At 31.2% G+C, this 16,304-nt stretch overlaps 3 protein-coding genes across 5 annotated transcripts; 1 reads left to right on the top strand and 2 right to left on the bottom strand.

Annotated features, from left to right (window-relative positions):
* Nucleotides 1–618: 618 nt before the first annotated feature.
* On the bottom strand, nt 619–1,376 carry LOC149890969 (zinc finger BED domain-containing protein 4-like). The gene is made up of 2 exons (XM_090082010.1): nt 1,079–1,376; nt 619–1,016 (listed from the first exon to the last, which is right to left on the bottom strand). The coding sequence occupies exons 1-2, from the start codon at nt 1,374–1,376 to the stop codon at nt 619–621; spliced, it is 696 nt and encodes a 231-aa protein (XP_089938136.1).
* A 2,517-nt stretch (nt 1,377–3,893) lies between these two features.
* Nucleotides 3,894–6,066, top strand: LOC149890968 (uncharacterized). Its single transcript, XM_090082008.1, has one exon. The coding sequence runs from the start codon at nt 3,967–3,969 to the stop codon at nt 6,064–6,066; it is 2,100 nt and encodes a 699-aa protein (XP_089938134.1). The 5' UTR covers nt 3,894–3,966.
* A 2,560-nt stretch (nt 6,067–8,626) lies between these two features.
* On the bottom strand, nt 8,627–15,874 carry LOC145180498 (cathepsin O-like). Of its 3 annotated transcripts, none has more exons than XM_090083321.1 (11): nt 15,418–15,874; nt 13,996–14,107; nt 13,601–13,664; nt 13,001–13,037; nt 12,866–12,879; nt 12,504–12,660; nt 12,305–12,378; nt 11,361–11,405; nt 11,159–11,253; nt 9,111–9,281; nt 8,627–9,020 (listed from the first exon to the last, which is right to left on the bottom strand). In XM_090083321.1, exons 1-11 carry the CDS (start codon nt 15,661–15,663, stop codon nt 8,986–8,988), a joined length of 1,050 nt encoding a protein of 349 aa, XP_089939447.1. In that variant the 5' UTR covers nt 15,664–15,874; the 3' UTR covers nt 8,627–8,985. The 3 variants fall into 3 exon arrangements, with proteins under 3 accessions (XP_089939447.1, XP_089939445.1, XP_089939446.1); XM_090083319.1 differs by having other exon boundaries at nt 8,635–9,020; nt 13,601–13,724; nt 15,418–15,866; XM_090083320.1 differs by having other exon boundaries at nt 8,640–9,020; nt 12,510–12,660; nt 13,601–13,724; nt 15,418–15,860.
* Nucleotides 15,875–16,304: the final 430 nt, after the last annotated feature.

The following is a 16,304-nucleotide window of genomic DNA, read 5'->3' as shown; positions in this document are numbered from 1 at the left end:
ATATTATAGTTCAGAAATATTAAAATTTCACCATGAGCTCCTGTTAAGCTATATCTCTTTGCAGTATATACATTTCCACCTATACTAAAAAGTCTTTCACTCTCCACAGAAGACGGTGGGCAGCTTAAATACTTTAAAGCAAGCTTTGCTAATAGTCGCAATTTGGTTTTCTGTGATTTCCACCACAACAAAAGATTGCTTTCTTTGTCAATAAGGTCTTCATTTGAGTAGTGTTGAATTTTGTTTAATAAAGTTTCATTTGAAATTAAAGTTTGTGATTGACCGATTTATTTAGAATTAAATCCTACAAGTTCTTTGAAGCAATTATCAAAACCCATTTGTACTATATCTTTCTATTCATTTAGTACTGTACCATTATTTTCATATTCTGAGTCAATATTTTCAATGTCACAAGCTGCAGGCCGATCATTTTCAGTAACTTTGATGTTTTTTATATTTTCATGGATTTTAATAAGCTGAATGGTTATGTTCTCAGTACTTTTTTTAGCAGCTGAAAAGGTGTTTTCATTTTTGAACATTTTAAATTTGAATCTGGGATCAAGAAATATTGACAAGATGATGTTATAGTTATCAGTATATTGTTTATTCTCCATTGAATTAGTTGTCATCAATTAAAGCTTTATTAATGAAATGTTTCAAAAACTGTATCTGTGGTATAATATTTGAGACAATAGAATTTCTTTCACTCAAGGGAACTCTTGTTTTGTGGAAATCTTTTAGCAAAACACAAAACTGTCCAATAATCATCCATTTGTTTGCATTTAATAAAGGAAGCTTACCATTTTCAAGTGCATATATGGTTAGAGTTTTCCTTTGTTCATAAATTAGTTCTAACATATGACAGGTACTATTCCACCTTGTTGGAACATTTTGAATAAGTTTGTGCTTAGGAACATTGTTTGCTTCTTGAAGAGCTTTAAGTTTAGAGCAGGCTTGAGGAGAATGGCTAAAATGCCCAACAATTGAATGCCAGTTTACAATGACATTCTTGACAACTGTTTGTTCAAAAATACACTCATTAATTACTAGTTGCAGTGTGTGTAAAAACAAGCCATACTATCATATGGGCTATCTTTAATAGCCTTAACAATATTTGTACCATTATCTCTAGCTATTAAATGAATTTTTGAAGGTGATATTTTAAATTCAGCCATAATATCTTCAATCAATTCAGCAATATTTGCTGCTGTATGCCTCTCAGGAAAAGGAGCTACTCTAAGTACAACAGTTTTCTGATTAAATGTATTGTCTAAACAGTGACCTGTCAGGCTAATGAAGCTTTCATTTGAACTACTGGTCCATATATCAGTAGTAAAGCTTATGAATTCAGCAACTGAGTAAACATGGACAGCCATTTTTAACATAAAGTATAAAATAATTTCAGCAACTGAGTAAACATGGACAGCCATTTTTAATATAAAGTATACACTAATTTTTATTATTTTACATACCCTAATGAAACAATGCAACTTTTTTAACGTCTAATTTCATTCCCTAACGAACACTCCTTTGACCATACTGCGCATGCGCAACGCATGTGCAGAACTATTTGTTAACTTTTTTAACGACTAACTTTTTTAACGCAACAGTGGCAAAACAACAATCGGCCAGAACTCTATAGACGCCATATTCGAGCCAGTGTTGGCCCAATAACAAATGCCATCGCAATGGCGTACGACTACTGGCCAGAAGCATGCCAGACTCGGGCCAGTACTGGCCCGTTACTAATCTTGTCGTCACGGCGTGCGATGATTCGCCGGAATTCTGACCCAGTGTCGCAGGCTGTCTAGAAAATGACTTTCTCCAACCGTTGGATACATAATTGGATGAGTGAGTATGGTGTCAGTCTGCGCCATCCTAACAAATGCTTTCAAATAATGCAGACAGACCACGAAGAAAGAATATTTGAATACCTGAAAAACATTTGGACTGTACGTAAATACTTTAATAAAATTATTGGAGTTGATGTAAAAACAGTGGCGTATCTAGGGTAGGGCAGGCAGGGCACGTGCCATTGGCGCCAGCCTAAAAGGGGCGCAAAAGAGGCTTGGTTGCGATACAATAAGCGAGAATTGTATAAAATAAATTAAGAAATAATATATCATATAAAATAAATATATTATATAAAATAAAGTGTGTCATCATTTATTAAAAAATTGTAATTAAGCACTTTATGTGGGGGAAGAGGGGCGCGAGATCGGTGTTTGCCCCAGGCGCTATTTACCCTAGGTACGCCACTGTGTAAAAATATTGAAAATATTGATTTTAGCTGTGCTAAATGATGACCAAATGCCTCTCCAGCTGAATGAAAGTTCTACCCAAAAGACCTTGAACTTCATTGGTTTTGACACATACGTCAAAGAAAATTATTCTCTTTTAAGAGAACGAATTACTGTTTACCTTCAAGTTTGCAATGACCCTAAAGTCTCACTTTAACCAGAGTTTGTGTGTACAGGCAAAGGTGTTCGGGTTAAGTTTAATCCTCCTGAAGATGTGAAATTTTAATGGACACCTAAAAGTTAATATTGCTTGAAATATATGCTGAGTACAATAGCTAATCTACCAAACAGGCACAATATTTTTATACATAAAAGTTACGGGATTTATGTTTTAGATGACCATAGTGTTCATATCATGCCAGAAATCAAAGCTGCCTTACTGAAGTTGGCTATATTTTCGTTGGAATGAAAAGCATCAGTCAGACGAGGAAAATGATGCAAATGTAGAAACAGGTGCTATTGAAAGTCAAGACGAAAACGATCAATTTAATGTAAATACTGTTAGCTCTTCCAACATTTTATTTGGTGATTTATGTCGAGAAAATAATGATTTGAGAAAAGATACTGTTTTCATTGATAAATTAGGAAAACTTTAAGGTAATGCAGAGATATACTCAATTTATTCAGTACCTTGCAAAGTTTAAACGGAGCTACGTAACATATCGCCGTGCCATAAAAAGAGGCATGTTGAAAACATGGTAAACAACAACCTTGATTTAGAAGCTGGTGGCGATGAACAGTTAAAAAAACGAAGTGGAGCACCGCGATGAAAATGATTAAATCAGGAACGCTTTTAAAGATCTGTTTCAATAAATTGATCTTTCTTAAAGAAACCCCCGCCAATTACATTTTGAGACAAAACTCTTCGCTCATCCATCAATACAACTCCCAGTTTATTAGATTTGAGAAAAAATTCCAACCCACCCTTTTATTACATCAAGACTAAAATTGCGCCCCCACCCCTCTGTATTAAGCACGCGAGACTATTGAATTATTGTTGTCACAACTGAGCCTATGAGAGTAAAAGTGGACCAAGTCCAATTTTTTTCAAATGACCCTTATGTATATAAAACTGCTAAAAATTTGCTATATTTTTAGAGCAAAAATGGACCTAGTCCATAACACATTTATTTCTTATTCAACAGAGGGCAGCACATTTTTACTCTAACAATAAATCACCAGGTATAGAGAGTAATAGTAGACCAAGTCCATTGATAGTGCTTTAATGTAAGAAATCAAGATTCAAGACCACATAAACTACACATTTTCTTAGAATTATTATTATTATATTAGAACAAGAATAACATTTGTACAGGTAAGATGCTTTAAATGAATATCTGATTATGGTTTTATATTAATATAGTGAAGTATACAACACTTTCACACTTTATAAAGTGACAAAACTGAAATAGTTTGGTGAGCGATAATATAAGATTTATTCAATTGCTCTCAGCAGGAATATAAATATTGATTTGTTAGACAGTAGATATAATGGTCTGTCACTACCAAAGTTACAGCCTCTTTAGAAAGGTCTATTTTGTGGCTTTAATAACATCTAGCTAGGGGAGCACTTGCATGCATGTTGTGTACATGTACATTATTCTTTCTAACAATATTCTGAATGTATGTAATATTTAAAAAATATTTATTGTAGAATAGTGTAAACATGCATTCACGAGCCGCACACATGGTGTCACTGGCATTGATAAAGTGCAAGAAGGTTCAGAGATCTCTAGCTACAGATACAACAATTGCAGATCCTAACTTAGCAGCAGATATACAGACAGAACGTTCTACATTAGCAGCTGAATCTCCGATTGTAGCCGATAATTCACCGGTTGTAGCAGTTGAATCTCCGATTGTAACAACTGAATCTCCGATTGTAACAACTGAATCTCCGATTGTAACAACTGAATCTCCGATTGTAACCGATCAACGCCCTCGAAAACGAAAACGTTGTGTAACGAACTGGAAGAAAAATGTGATTAAGCGCTTACGAAATACAGGTAGCGAATATGTAAAGCATGGCGGAACGTTACAAAAAGCTAAGAAATTAAACGAACATTATTTAATAAATCACAGTTGCAAAAACAAATGTGCTGAAAATTTGACTTTAGAGCAGACTAAAACTCTGTTTGAAAATTTCTGGAAATTGGGAGATTTTGATGCACAAAATCTGTTTCTTGCTGGCTGCGTGAAACAATCAACAGTAGAACGTAGACGACCAAGAGTAAGAAAAAACAAAATTACGAAAAATGAAAAAAAACATGCAAAGGATTTTGCACGAGTATACTCTGTGTTTGCATATAATAAGCCCGTTACTGTTTGCAAACCATACTTCTTGGCGATATTTGACATTAGCAGCGGTCGACAAAATCGTACGTTAGTCAACCAACGGGAGAATGGTGGTGTGTCAGGCAAAGGTGGACGAGGAAAATATGATCACAAGACACAACGCATTCATGAGGAACACATCACTCGCATTAAAGATCATATTCGCATGTTTCCCACATACGAAAGTCACTATACTAGAAGTCACAGTGCATCTCGCCGCTTTCTACCTGCTCATTTGACGGTATCCACTATGTACGACATGTATAGAGAAAAATGCATACAGGATTCAGTCGAACCCCAAAAAGAGTGGAAATGTCGGGACATTTTTAATCATGAATTTAACTTGACGTTCCATCAGCCACTAAAAGATACGTGCAAGAAATGTGACATTTTTAAAACAGACATTGAAATAGAAAAAACTGAACACAAAAAATCTCAACTAAAAGCAGCGCATGAGATTCATTTGCGCAAAGCAGAGAAGGCGCGTCAATCCTTAAAACTAGAAAAGGAAAATGAAGACAATAAACATGCATCTTTTTGTTTTGACCTGCAAAAGGTCATGTCATTGCCTTGCCTTACAACCAATGAAGTTTATTATTGCCGGCAATTATCAATGTATAATCTAGGCATTCATGACCTTAAAAATGACAATGCAGTGATGAATGTATGGCATGAGGTAACAGCCTCACGAGGTGCAGGTGAGATCGGTTCATGCTTATTGGCATATTGTCAAAATCTGGCAAATAGGGATATTACGTCTATTACAGCATTCAGCGACTCGTGCGGCGGCCAAAATCGAAATATAAAAATTGCACTCTTATGGATGCATTTGACGCAGACGACGAATATTGAACTGGTGAATCATAAGTTTATGGTCTCTGGGCATTCTTATTTGCCTAACGATGCAGATTTTGGAATAATTGAGAGAGCAAAACCAAAATCCACAGAGATCTTCGTGCCAGAACAGTGGTACAAATTGATCGAGAACTGCTCTATGAAGAAGCGCTTCAGTGTTGCAAGATTAAGCACTGATAATTTCAAGAGTGTGGAGCCCTTATTGAAATTAATTACAAATCGGAAAGTGGATGAGAGTGATCAGAAGGTCAACTGGCTGGATATGCAATGGCTGCAACTTAGAAAGAACGAGCCATACAAACTGTTCTTTAAATACTCTTTAGATGATGACGCATCATTCAGTTTCATTTCGCTAGCGAAACGCGGACGTCAAACGAATCTTAGTGAAGTGAGTTTGGTTCCACTGTACTGTGGAGCAACAAAACTGAGCAAAGAAAAATACTCAGATCTAATGAAACTGTTAAAGTATATTCCTCCCATCTATCATGACTTCTATCAAAAGTTGGAACACAGCGGTCACAACAAGGATGTACTAGAAGATGAACTGCTCGATGACAGCGGCGATGATGATCAGTAAATTCGTGTGGTTTTTATTGTACTGTTTGTAATAACGAGGACTATTTTTGCCGATAATTAGTAGATAGTAATTGTGTTTTTTTACAACATAGTATGAATTTGTACTACTTGTCTTAATTTGAATTGCTATTGTAAACGAATAATATGAAATTTGTTCATGATTTTACACTAAAATGATTTAGCAATTTATTGATTATGTTTAGAGAAAAAATGGACCAAGTCCATAACTATTATTATATTATTAATAATTATTCAAAAATTTATTTGTGCATTTCACATTTCTTGTTGTCTAAGAAAAAAGATTTAAAATGGTACTAGACATCAATAATATTACATATGGCTGATTTATAATATATGCAAACACTAAGAACGCTTATTTCTAACAATATAGAAATATGGACTTGGTCCACTTTTACTCTTATGGGCTCAACTGTCCAAACGACTTTAAAATTTACGCATGCTGTAAATAATTAATTAGTAACTGCATCACATTAAAAAAAATTTTTATAACGCGATGCAGCTGCTGATTTTTTCAAAATATAAAGCAAATAAAAATTTTGAGATAAGTTGAGAAAATGATTTCTTTTCCTCTTAGATTGTTAAAATGACACACTATTCATCCCTGAAAGCGATGGAGAAACATTACCAGGGACGGTGAACAAAATCCATCGCATTTGAGAAAAACTTACGTAGTGAGCTTCAAAGAGAATAGAAAAAGAAATTTTTAGCCGTTAGAGGAAAGAAAGAATATATATATATATATATATATATATATACTTTGTCCTCCAAAACATTAGCAACCAAATAAAATAAAAACATTTTCTACTTTGATTACTTATTACAGCAATTTTGTTTTTTTAATTACGCTTTAAATGAAAAAAATGGTTAATGTTACATATAAGAAAAAAGATTTTAACATAACAAGACACTTTGAAAAAAAATAAACGTGAATTTTTGTTTGTATTGGTATTTTAACGCAAAAACGCGGTCCTCCAAAACATTAGCAACTTTTTTAAAACTACCCTAAAAAATGTTAATATCAATAGTTAATGGCATATCCTTTACTTTTTAGGATCAAGGAACATCTTCTCGGCATAGACTCTACGAGTTTATTAATTTTTTCTTGTGTAATCTCATTCCACGTGGTTTCAATAGCATTATATAGCTCATCGGCGTTTTTGAAGGGTCCTTTGTGTTTTAGGGAGAGTTCAACTTGGTACCATAAATTTTCAATCGGGTTGAGATCAGGTGATTGAGCTGGCCATTTCATTACTTTAATTTGATTTGTTTCAAACCATTCTTTAACGAGTTTAGAGGTGTGTTTGGGGTCGTTGTCTAGTTGAAATGTCCATAAAAGAGGCATATTATTATCAGTATGAGGAACCACTTTTTCTTTGAGAATATCACGATAAACATACTGATCCATAATGCCATTTATTCGGTAAATAGGTCCAACTCCACTAAAACCAGAAAAACATGCCCAAACCATTGCACTTTTTCCACCACCGTGCTTGATTGTTCCTCTTGTGTATTTAGGGTCTAAGCGTTTACCTTTAGGTCTCCGTACCTTTAAATTTCAATCAGGACCTTTCAAATTGTACTTTGATTCATCGCTCCAGAGTACTCTATTCCAATCATTTATAGTCCAGTCTATGAGAATTTGCAAACTCAGTTCTAGCTTTTCTATTCTTCTGAGAAATGAAAGGTTTTTTTGCTGCTCTAAAGCTCAAAAGTCCTGAAAGTTGTAACCGTCTACAAACTGTATTTTGAGACACGGAAAGTTTCAGTTTTTTAATAGTATCATTAGCGCTGTCAAAAGGATTTTTTTTAACATGACGAATAATTTTTCGATCGGTGAAACGACATGTTTTGAGTGGTCTTCCGCCCTTATGTTCTGTTTCTAAAGGACTACCTTTATTAAATCGTTTAATTATTCGACATACAATTGACTTGTTAATGGAGTATTTCGTTGCGATTTCCTTTTGTTTGACTCCTTTCTTGTAATCTTTTACGATACGTTCTCGAAAAGCTAAATTATACTTGTTTACTGCCATTATAATCCAAAACAGCGTACATACGCGATCTTAAATTAATATTGTAATAATTGCAACACTCCGTATTCATCTCTGGACAAAAATTAACAATTAGTTGATTCTCATTGGTTTAGTAGTAATAATTACAACACAACAGTTCCCTTGGGCATTATTTTCACACTTGTGCTGCTGATTTTCCGTGAGTTTTTGTGAGTAATTATAAAAAGTTGCTAATGTTTTGGAGGACCACGTTTTTGCGTTAAAATACCAATAAAAACAAAAAAACAAGTTTATTCATTTTCAAGTGGTCTTATTATGTACAAATCTTTTTTCTTATATGTAATATTAAGCATTTTTTGTATTCAAAGCGTTATTAAAAAAATAAAATTGCTGTAATTAGTATTCAAAGTAGAAAAAAAGCATTTTTTTATTTGGTTGCTAATGTTTTGGAGGACAGTGTATATATATATATATATATATAGAAGCTATATATGGTGTGTTAGAATGAATAAAATTTGTAATTAAAAAAAAGTACAGCGTCAGTTAAGTTTAATCATTTTTTCAATTAGCCTATTTGCCCATTTTAAATTTAAATAAAGGTCATATTTCGTAAGAACTGTAAGTGATAAAAAAAACAACAACAACAACAACAACAACAAAAATTCCAGATACTAGGGTTATAGAAAATTTGTAGAAACATTTTCTAGATAAAACATTTTCTTATAAATAATAATTATTTTCAATCATTGAATCTGGAAAAAACCTTTAAAATATACAAAATTCGAATATCTATAAAATATATGTAAAAATATCTCATCAAATATAAATTAAAAAGTCTACAAATATCTATATGTAGAAAAATCAAAATAAATAAAGCATTAAATTCTTTAAACAACTATAAACGAAGGCTGCTCTGCAACACCTAAAAAAATGTGTAAAAATTGGGCTAAATGCATTTCCATGATCAATGTAAGACATTTTTTAACAATTTCGTACAGCAACCATGACTTACCACAGATATTTGCGCCGTACTTTAAACGAACATAACCATCTTCACCGAATAAAGGACCCCATTGGTTGCGAGCCTTCCAATATGCAACTGAAACATCATTCATGTTATATCCAATCAACTGGACTGCATGGTTAATGTTTTTGTTGGTGCAATGATGCTGTATAACACCTCCTAAAAGTTAAAGCCATCATACAAAGTCACCGAGTTAATTAGAATTATTACCCCTATAACTTTTAAACTTAACTTTTTGAAATGAGATCAAGTTGTATCAAACTGCAGACCAACACTCTCCGATTATCTTTTCTAAGAAATTGACTATATGTTAGGCCGTTATTGAACCATAGAAAGGTCCTTCCAAGTGAAATGAAAGTACTTTTTGAAAGTAATTTAGTTAACAAATTGAATGGACTTTAAGCTATGAATTTTATTGTTTTTGAAAGATAGTGTAGGTTTTATTGTCAAACTTCTAAGAAAAAACATCGTTTGTGCATCTGGTTTGACTTTGTGACCTCATCGTTCATTAAAAACTTTAACTCCGCTAGCTGTTTGATCTAAAAACAATTTAACAAGAACAAGCTGAATTGCAATAAAGAGCGAAAATAGTTTTTAGCTTATAAAAAATACGAATAATAATAGAAGGTAATATACAGTATTGGACAAAACATTTGCAACCAACATCGAACAATGCTAAAAAGTGTTCCTAATTTTAAATGTCTTAAAAACGAAACGAACTATACTACCACAGCAAACAGTTCAGGAGACTGGAGTCATAGCATGTCATGACATGAGCAATCAGCTGACAGGTGACAACACACAGGCAGAATTTCGTTGACAAGTGCCATTTTGCAGCGGACAAAACAAGTGCAACTTTTTTGGTTTGTTTCATTTTCTTAAGTCTGGTCCGTGTCAACGTCACGGAAGTTTTTTAATAATTAAAGGAAGTATCCAGAAGTTTCCAGAAGCTTCCAAAAAGCATCTGGAAGCATCCAGTAGCATCCAGAAATATTTTTATGACTTCAAGTGCAAAAATGGCTCCCGACAGTCTTGGATTGGAACTAAGAAAGAAAATTATTGGCGATTACGTAAGTGGAATGTCACAAAAAAGTATTTGTGATAAATATCGCGTGAAAAAATGGACCGTATCAAGACTATGTTCCAAATATCGTTCTACGGGGAAGTTGGCAGCAGATAACAAAGGTGGAAGACCGCGTTCCACCACTTCTAGAGAGGATTCTACGATCGTCAGATCCGTCAAGAAGGATCCCTGGATATCATCAGTCGAGATACAAAAGCAATTAGAGCTACCTGTATCGGACCGAATAATCAGACGACGTGCTGTTGAAGCCAGATTGTTTTCTCGACGCCCTGCAAAGAAACCGCTGATTTCACTAAAAAACCAGAAGAAAAGACTCCTGTTTGCTACATCTCATATTGACTGGAATGTGCAGAAATGGCGAACTGTCCTGTTCAGTGATGAATCGAAGTTCAACATCATTGGGAGCGATGGCATTTGCCGTGTACGTCGACCGGCCGGAAAACGCCTCGATTTACTTTACTGCCATAAGACCGTGAAGCATGGTGGAGAAATGTAATGGCCTGGGGGTGTTTTTCTGCTTACAGTCTAGGTCCAATACATCGAAACGATGGAATAATGAACCGTTTCATGTATAAAAATATCCTGAAAGATGTTATGTTACCTCATGCTGAATGCAATATGCCAATAAAATGGGTTTTTCAGCAAGACAACGATCCGAAACACACTGCTTTGTCCAGAAGGAAATCAACTTTTTTTAATACTTTTGATTAATTTATTAATTTTCGTGTACAAATAATTAACTTTGTGATGAATAAAACTTGAAGAACTTTGTCTCTAAACAGTTACATAGTTATTTCTCTAAATTGAAAAAATGTGTCATCTTTTTTGTGAATTAAAACTAAAATTACTCTTCAGTGGTTAACTGGTTCCAAAAGGTTAGTTAAAAAAAAAAGTCTTTCTGTATCTCTCCTCTTAACTTTTTCTCATAGAAAAACTGAAAAAAAAAACTTACCTAAGTAATCTTGCCAAGATATGGCATCAACATTAACTGAAAGAGGACCTTTCTGAGATAAAATATAGATCATGGATTCTTCTTTACCAACGAAACTTGAGATAAAAGATAACCATTAACTTTAGTTTTTGCAATACTTAAGTTTTGCAATTTTAACTTTTAAAGACTATTTTTGACTAAATAAATACAAAAAAAGTAAAACCTTTGACAACCACAAACAGCACGCACTCTAGCATTTGAAGTCGTGCTAAAATTACGAGCCAGAGTTAAAATATAGAATAATATAATATTGCATCAAGAATAATTCTAAAATAATATCTATATTACGCATATTAGCTATTAAAAAGTTGTACATTATTATAATGAGTTATAAACAATATTGCGTACCTTGTATGTCTAAAATTTTTTAATTTTAGACATGTAAGGACATGTATTTTTTAATATAATTTTCTAAAAATGTGAGCCATGTTTGAAATAACTTGTTCTTTTCCTTTTTTTACTAATGAATATTTATTATCATAAAGAATTTATCTGCGAATGAAATTTTGCCTGATCAAGCAATCGTGGAAAAAAGTCCTGGAATTCATGAACTTCGCTTTGTCTTTGAAAAACATGGTGGGAAACTGATGGTTTTTGATGCATCAAATGAATCATTTTATAAATGCTCTTTATTGAAACCTGTAGAAGTGAAATGAATTTATTCTAAACAATTTCAAAGATAAAATGTGGCTTTGTTGTATCAATGCCAGTACTTCAAAAAATTAATTTGAAAAGCATTTCCATGCAAAAAGCAAGCGTAATCTTTAAATTTTCTAAAGGTCTTGGATCTCTTAGCACTTATTAAACTCAGCTTAAACTAATAAAGCCTAGAAGCTCATAACAAGTGGAAAGTTCTGGTCATAAACCTCAGCTTGAAAATTCTAAATGTTTGGTTTTGAGCAAGTTAATTTAAGCTATAAGCTTAATTCAATTGAAAATTAACACAAGATAAAAAAAAAAAAAAAAAATCAATTTTATGCAAGCTTTTTATGAACTACATAGCATTTGTTAAGGGTCTCTACCCTTTAACATTTATGGGAAAACAATATGCAGGCACACAACAGGTATGCAATTTAATATTGTACTTATTTATATAAATTCACATACTGATTCGAATAAATGCATTTTGACTTTTGTCCCTCATAGGGATATTCCTTCTCTGTTTCCAAACTCATCTGTGTCTAAAAAATATCATTCACAAAACTATAAATAAAACTAATACTTTAAACTTATAGCTATATTCTTAACAGACACTTGTTACAACTTATTACAACTTTTTTAGAGAAACAAGTAAAAGTAAAACTACCAAAACCTGCAACATCCATTTTAACACAGCACAAGTATTTCCTCCTTGGCAGCCAAGTGATGGAGCACATGATATTAGATTTTGGGGACTTAATTCAACAATAGGCTGACCAGCTATAGCAAGGTATGTTTCCACTTGTTCAGATGCTACAAATGCCCTTTAAAAAGTTTTTAAATTCATATAATCAAGAAAATGATTGATGCATTTTATATTATTTTTGACACCAAATATGCAAAAATACATTCTATTGAACTTATGAGGTGCAAAGTTTTAGTTGAAAGATATTTGTCTATTACCACATTTTAATTAAATGTTTTTAATCATAAAAAACTATGCAAAAATATTTCAAAAACTAAACATACCAACAGCTACCACACTAAAAAAAAATTGATAACATTATACAGCTCTACTACTTTTACTATTTTTATTATAAATTTTATCATAAATATTACTATTGTTATAATATGTAAAACAACCCTTTTTTAAAAAAAACTTACACTTTTCTGATCTTTAATTTTTGTAGACTGTTCAATCCTAAAATACATACAGTAGCAAAAAATTAATGGCACAAACAACTTTAAGTAAACTTTTTAATTCATTTACTTTTTAAATGTAAGAAAAGTAACTACCAACAAACTTGAATTAAAACTAAAAGTAATTGTTGCTAGGAATATGTATGCATATAAAGACATTTTAAAAGTGGTACAGTTTTAAACTAGAAAAAAAATATTGCTTGTCCAATTATTAAAAAAAAAAAAAAAAAAAAAAAAAAAAAAAAAAAAAAAAAAGGAACAAGAATTAAATTTCATAAGTTTTCTTAAAAAAAAAATCCTTATGACTTCATCAACTAAAATTCTTAAATCATATGACATTAAATTTAATATTTTTATATAAAAGTTGTTAAATAATGGCAAAAAAATGTTTTTCACAAAAAACTTAGCACCTAGGGGAAATTCAAAGAATGATTTCTTTTTTTTTCTTTCTTTTAAATGCTCTTTCTATAAAACCGATTATTTTATTACACTGTGTAAAGGTGTGTAAGGTAGTAATGTTGTGTTAAAGTATTCTACAATATTTTAATTTTGATAAAAACTTACCAATCTTTGGCACCAGGATACTTTTTTTGGAATACATTACAATAACCATTTGGATTAACATCACCTAAATGGATCTTTAGAGCATCAGAAAAACTTTGCTTCTCAATATCTGAACCAAGAACATCTAAACAAAAACTAAAAACATAAAACAAAATTTATAATATAAGCAAATTTTGTATCTTTGTAAAGAACAGTTATTGTATTTTTTATGAAAAATATTTTTGAACAGACTAATTCACAAGCTTTGGTCTCAATAAGTCTCTCTAATCAATACGAAAACATTTGCCATGAAATTTTTGATGGTCAAAACAAAAAATTACATAACATAACCTTATAATATAATTCTTTACAGCATATTCACAATAAAAACAAAAGTAAAAAAAAAGCTATTTTACAATTTTTAAATTCTTCAGAAGACCAGTCTGAAAACTGATTGATACCATACTTAGCAGTACCATTATGTAAATCTTCAAAATCATTTAACCATCGATGTCTTGCCAAACTGTCCTATTGACATAAAAAATAGAAAATGTTGCACAATTACTTGAATTCAAAATTATGAAAGTAAATGTGCAAATTATTGATTAGGGGCTAGTAACTTACCCTCCTAATTAACAATTTTGATAATATAAAAAATAACCTCAACAAACTTGATGATATAAAAATTATCATTACAAAATACCATAAACTGACGTTCTCTTAAATATTCAAACTATAAAATGCCATTTTATGAAAATCAATTTAAAAACAACTTTCATAATGACTATTTATAAAACAATTATAATAAGCAAAACAATCTAAATTCAATAACAAATATTTTATATTTACACAGGAAAATTTTTTTAAGTTGCCCAGAAAATAATATGAACTTGAATTTGTTATTGAAAATGAGGAGGGTAACAGTTGACTATTGGCCAGAAGTGGTAGTAAATTCAAAAACAGTTGTTCTAGAGCTAGCAGAAAACTAAATGTATTACAACAATATTGGAATATTTCAACTAAATAGGAAAGCTGAAGAAGATAGACAAATAGGTGCCACCCCAATTGAACTATGTGCAATATAAATTACTCATTTCTTGAGAACATAATGACTTATAAGTTGTTGAGTGAGAACAAAATGGAAAGATAAACATGAAGCTACTAAACACTTTCAAAAGAAAGTCTTTTTTTGTATTGTTTTTGTTGTATCAAAGGAAAAAATTTGACACTCATTGATTTAAGAGGGCTTAAGTGAGTTTCATAATTCTGATGTGATTGCAAACTATTTTCAGGCTTAAAGGTTTATTTCTTACTATCAGCTTAACCTTGTACAAAAAAGACTGCTTAAAAGTGTACTAATTTAGCACTTGATGCAGAGTCAAGTACCTGCTGTTAATACCAATGCTTAAAAAAAATCAAAAAGATGGATTCTGATTTATATGAAAAAAAACTATTATATATGATTTTGCAACTCACAGGCTCAACTTGACTGTATGGAGAACATTAAAGTAACTGCAATAAAAAGATTAGATTTACCATCAAGTCTGCTTAAATAAGAAAAAGCTTTTCTAAAATAAAAAACAAGAGCATTTACTTTAAATATATTTTGGATACTTTGCAGTAAAAGATAAATATAAAATGTCTATTTTTCAGAGTAAATACCCACCTGGTTAAAAGTACTTGGGGAAAACTTGCAAACTCTAATTATCTTAAAATGTAGTCATCTGTAAACCTATGCTGAGCTCTTGCTTAATCAAACAGCATATTGTATTTAAAAAAGAGCTTTTAGAATTAGTTTTCTATTTTTAGATTATATATATAAAAATATAATAATTTACCTTAAATATAGCCAGTCTTTTCTCTTTCATTTTTTCATCAGATGCATAATTTCGCTTAAACAACTTAATATATTTTTCAAATAGCAAATTATGAGCTTGGTCATTATTGTGTTGAGATGCAAAATGATGTGCAGTATCTTGTAAGCTTTTAAGTTCTTCCTTTAAAATTTTGAAATCATAACCATCAAACACATGTATAGTTGCTGTGCAATCAAGGATTATAAATAATAAACACAAAGACTTCATTTTTTTAATGAACCTTTTTATAAAACTTTCTTCTCTGGAAGAATTCAAAGCTCTTTTTCAAAACCTCTAAAATAAACACAACTTCCATATAGTAAGTTATGTATCAGTTTCTATAAGATAACTTTTTATGTACAAGTTTTCAAATATCTTAGTAGAACTTAACCTGCAAATAGTTATAGATAACAAAAATGTCAGTACTTAAAACCTTAATTGCAATGAAATTTAAACAAAAATTTAGACAGTTTTTGTCTCTGACTTGCTAGAATAGTTTCAACTAATTTAAAAAAAATTATTTGCAAAAATTATCATAACTTTCACATAGCTTAGTATAACACTCACAAAAAAATTAAATGAAAAAACAATTTTTTAAAAAATTTTTTTAGTTGCAATTTATGCATTTAAAAAAAAAAAAATAAATAATAAAAAATAGCAAGGAGTTTGAAATAACTTTTAGAAATTCTATCAAACATGCTGTTTCATATATGTGAGAAAATTATATTGGACCCAAACTTTAAATAAATAACATATGAACATATTTTAAAGTTACATTATAATAAAATAGAAGGAAAACTCAATTGTAACATTCATAACATTGATACTATCATAAATAATAATAATAATATTACATATATATATATATA

This window comes from Hydra viridissima, unplaced genomic scaffold, assembly GCF_058129835.1.
Source record: "Hydra viridissima isolate aposymbiotic clone 2 unplaced genomic scaffold, HvirCarnegie_v1 scaffold_3, whole genome shotgun sequence".
NCBI lineage: Eukaryota > Metazoa > Cnidaria > Hydrozoa > Anthoathecata > Hydridae > Hydra > Hydra viridissima.
The sequence above is the reverse complement of the archived record's forward strand: the minus strand, read 5'-3'. Positions and strand labels throughout refer to the sequence as shown.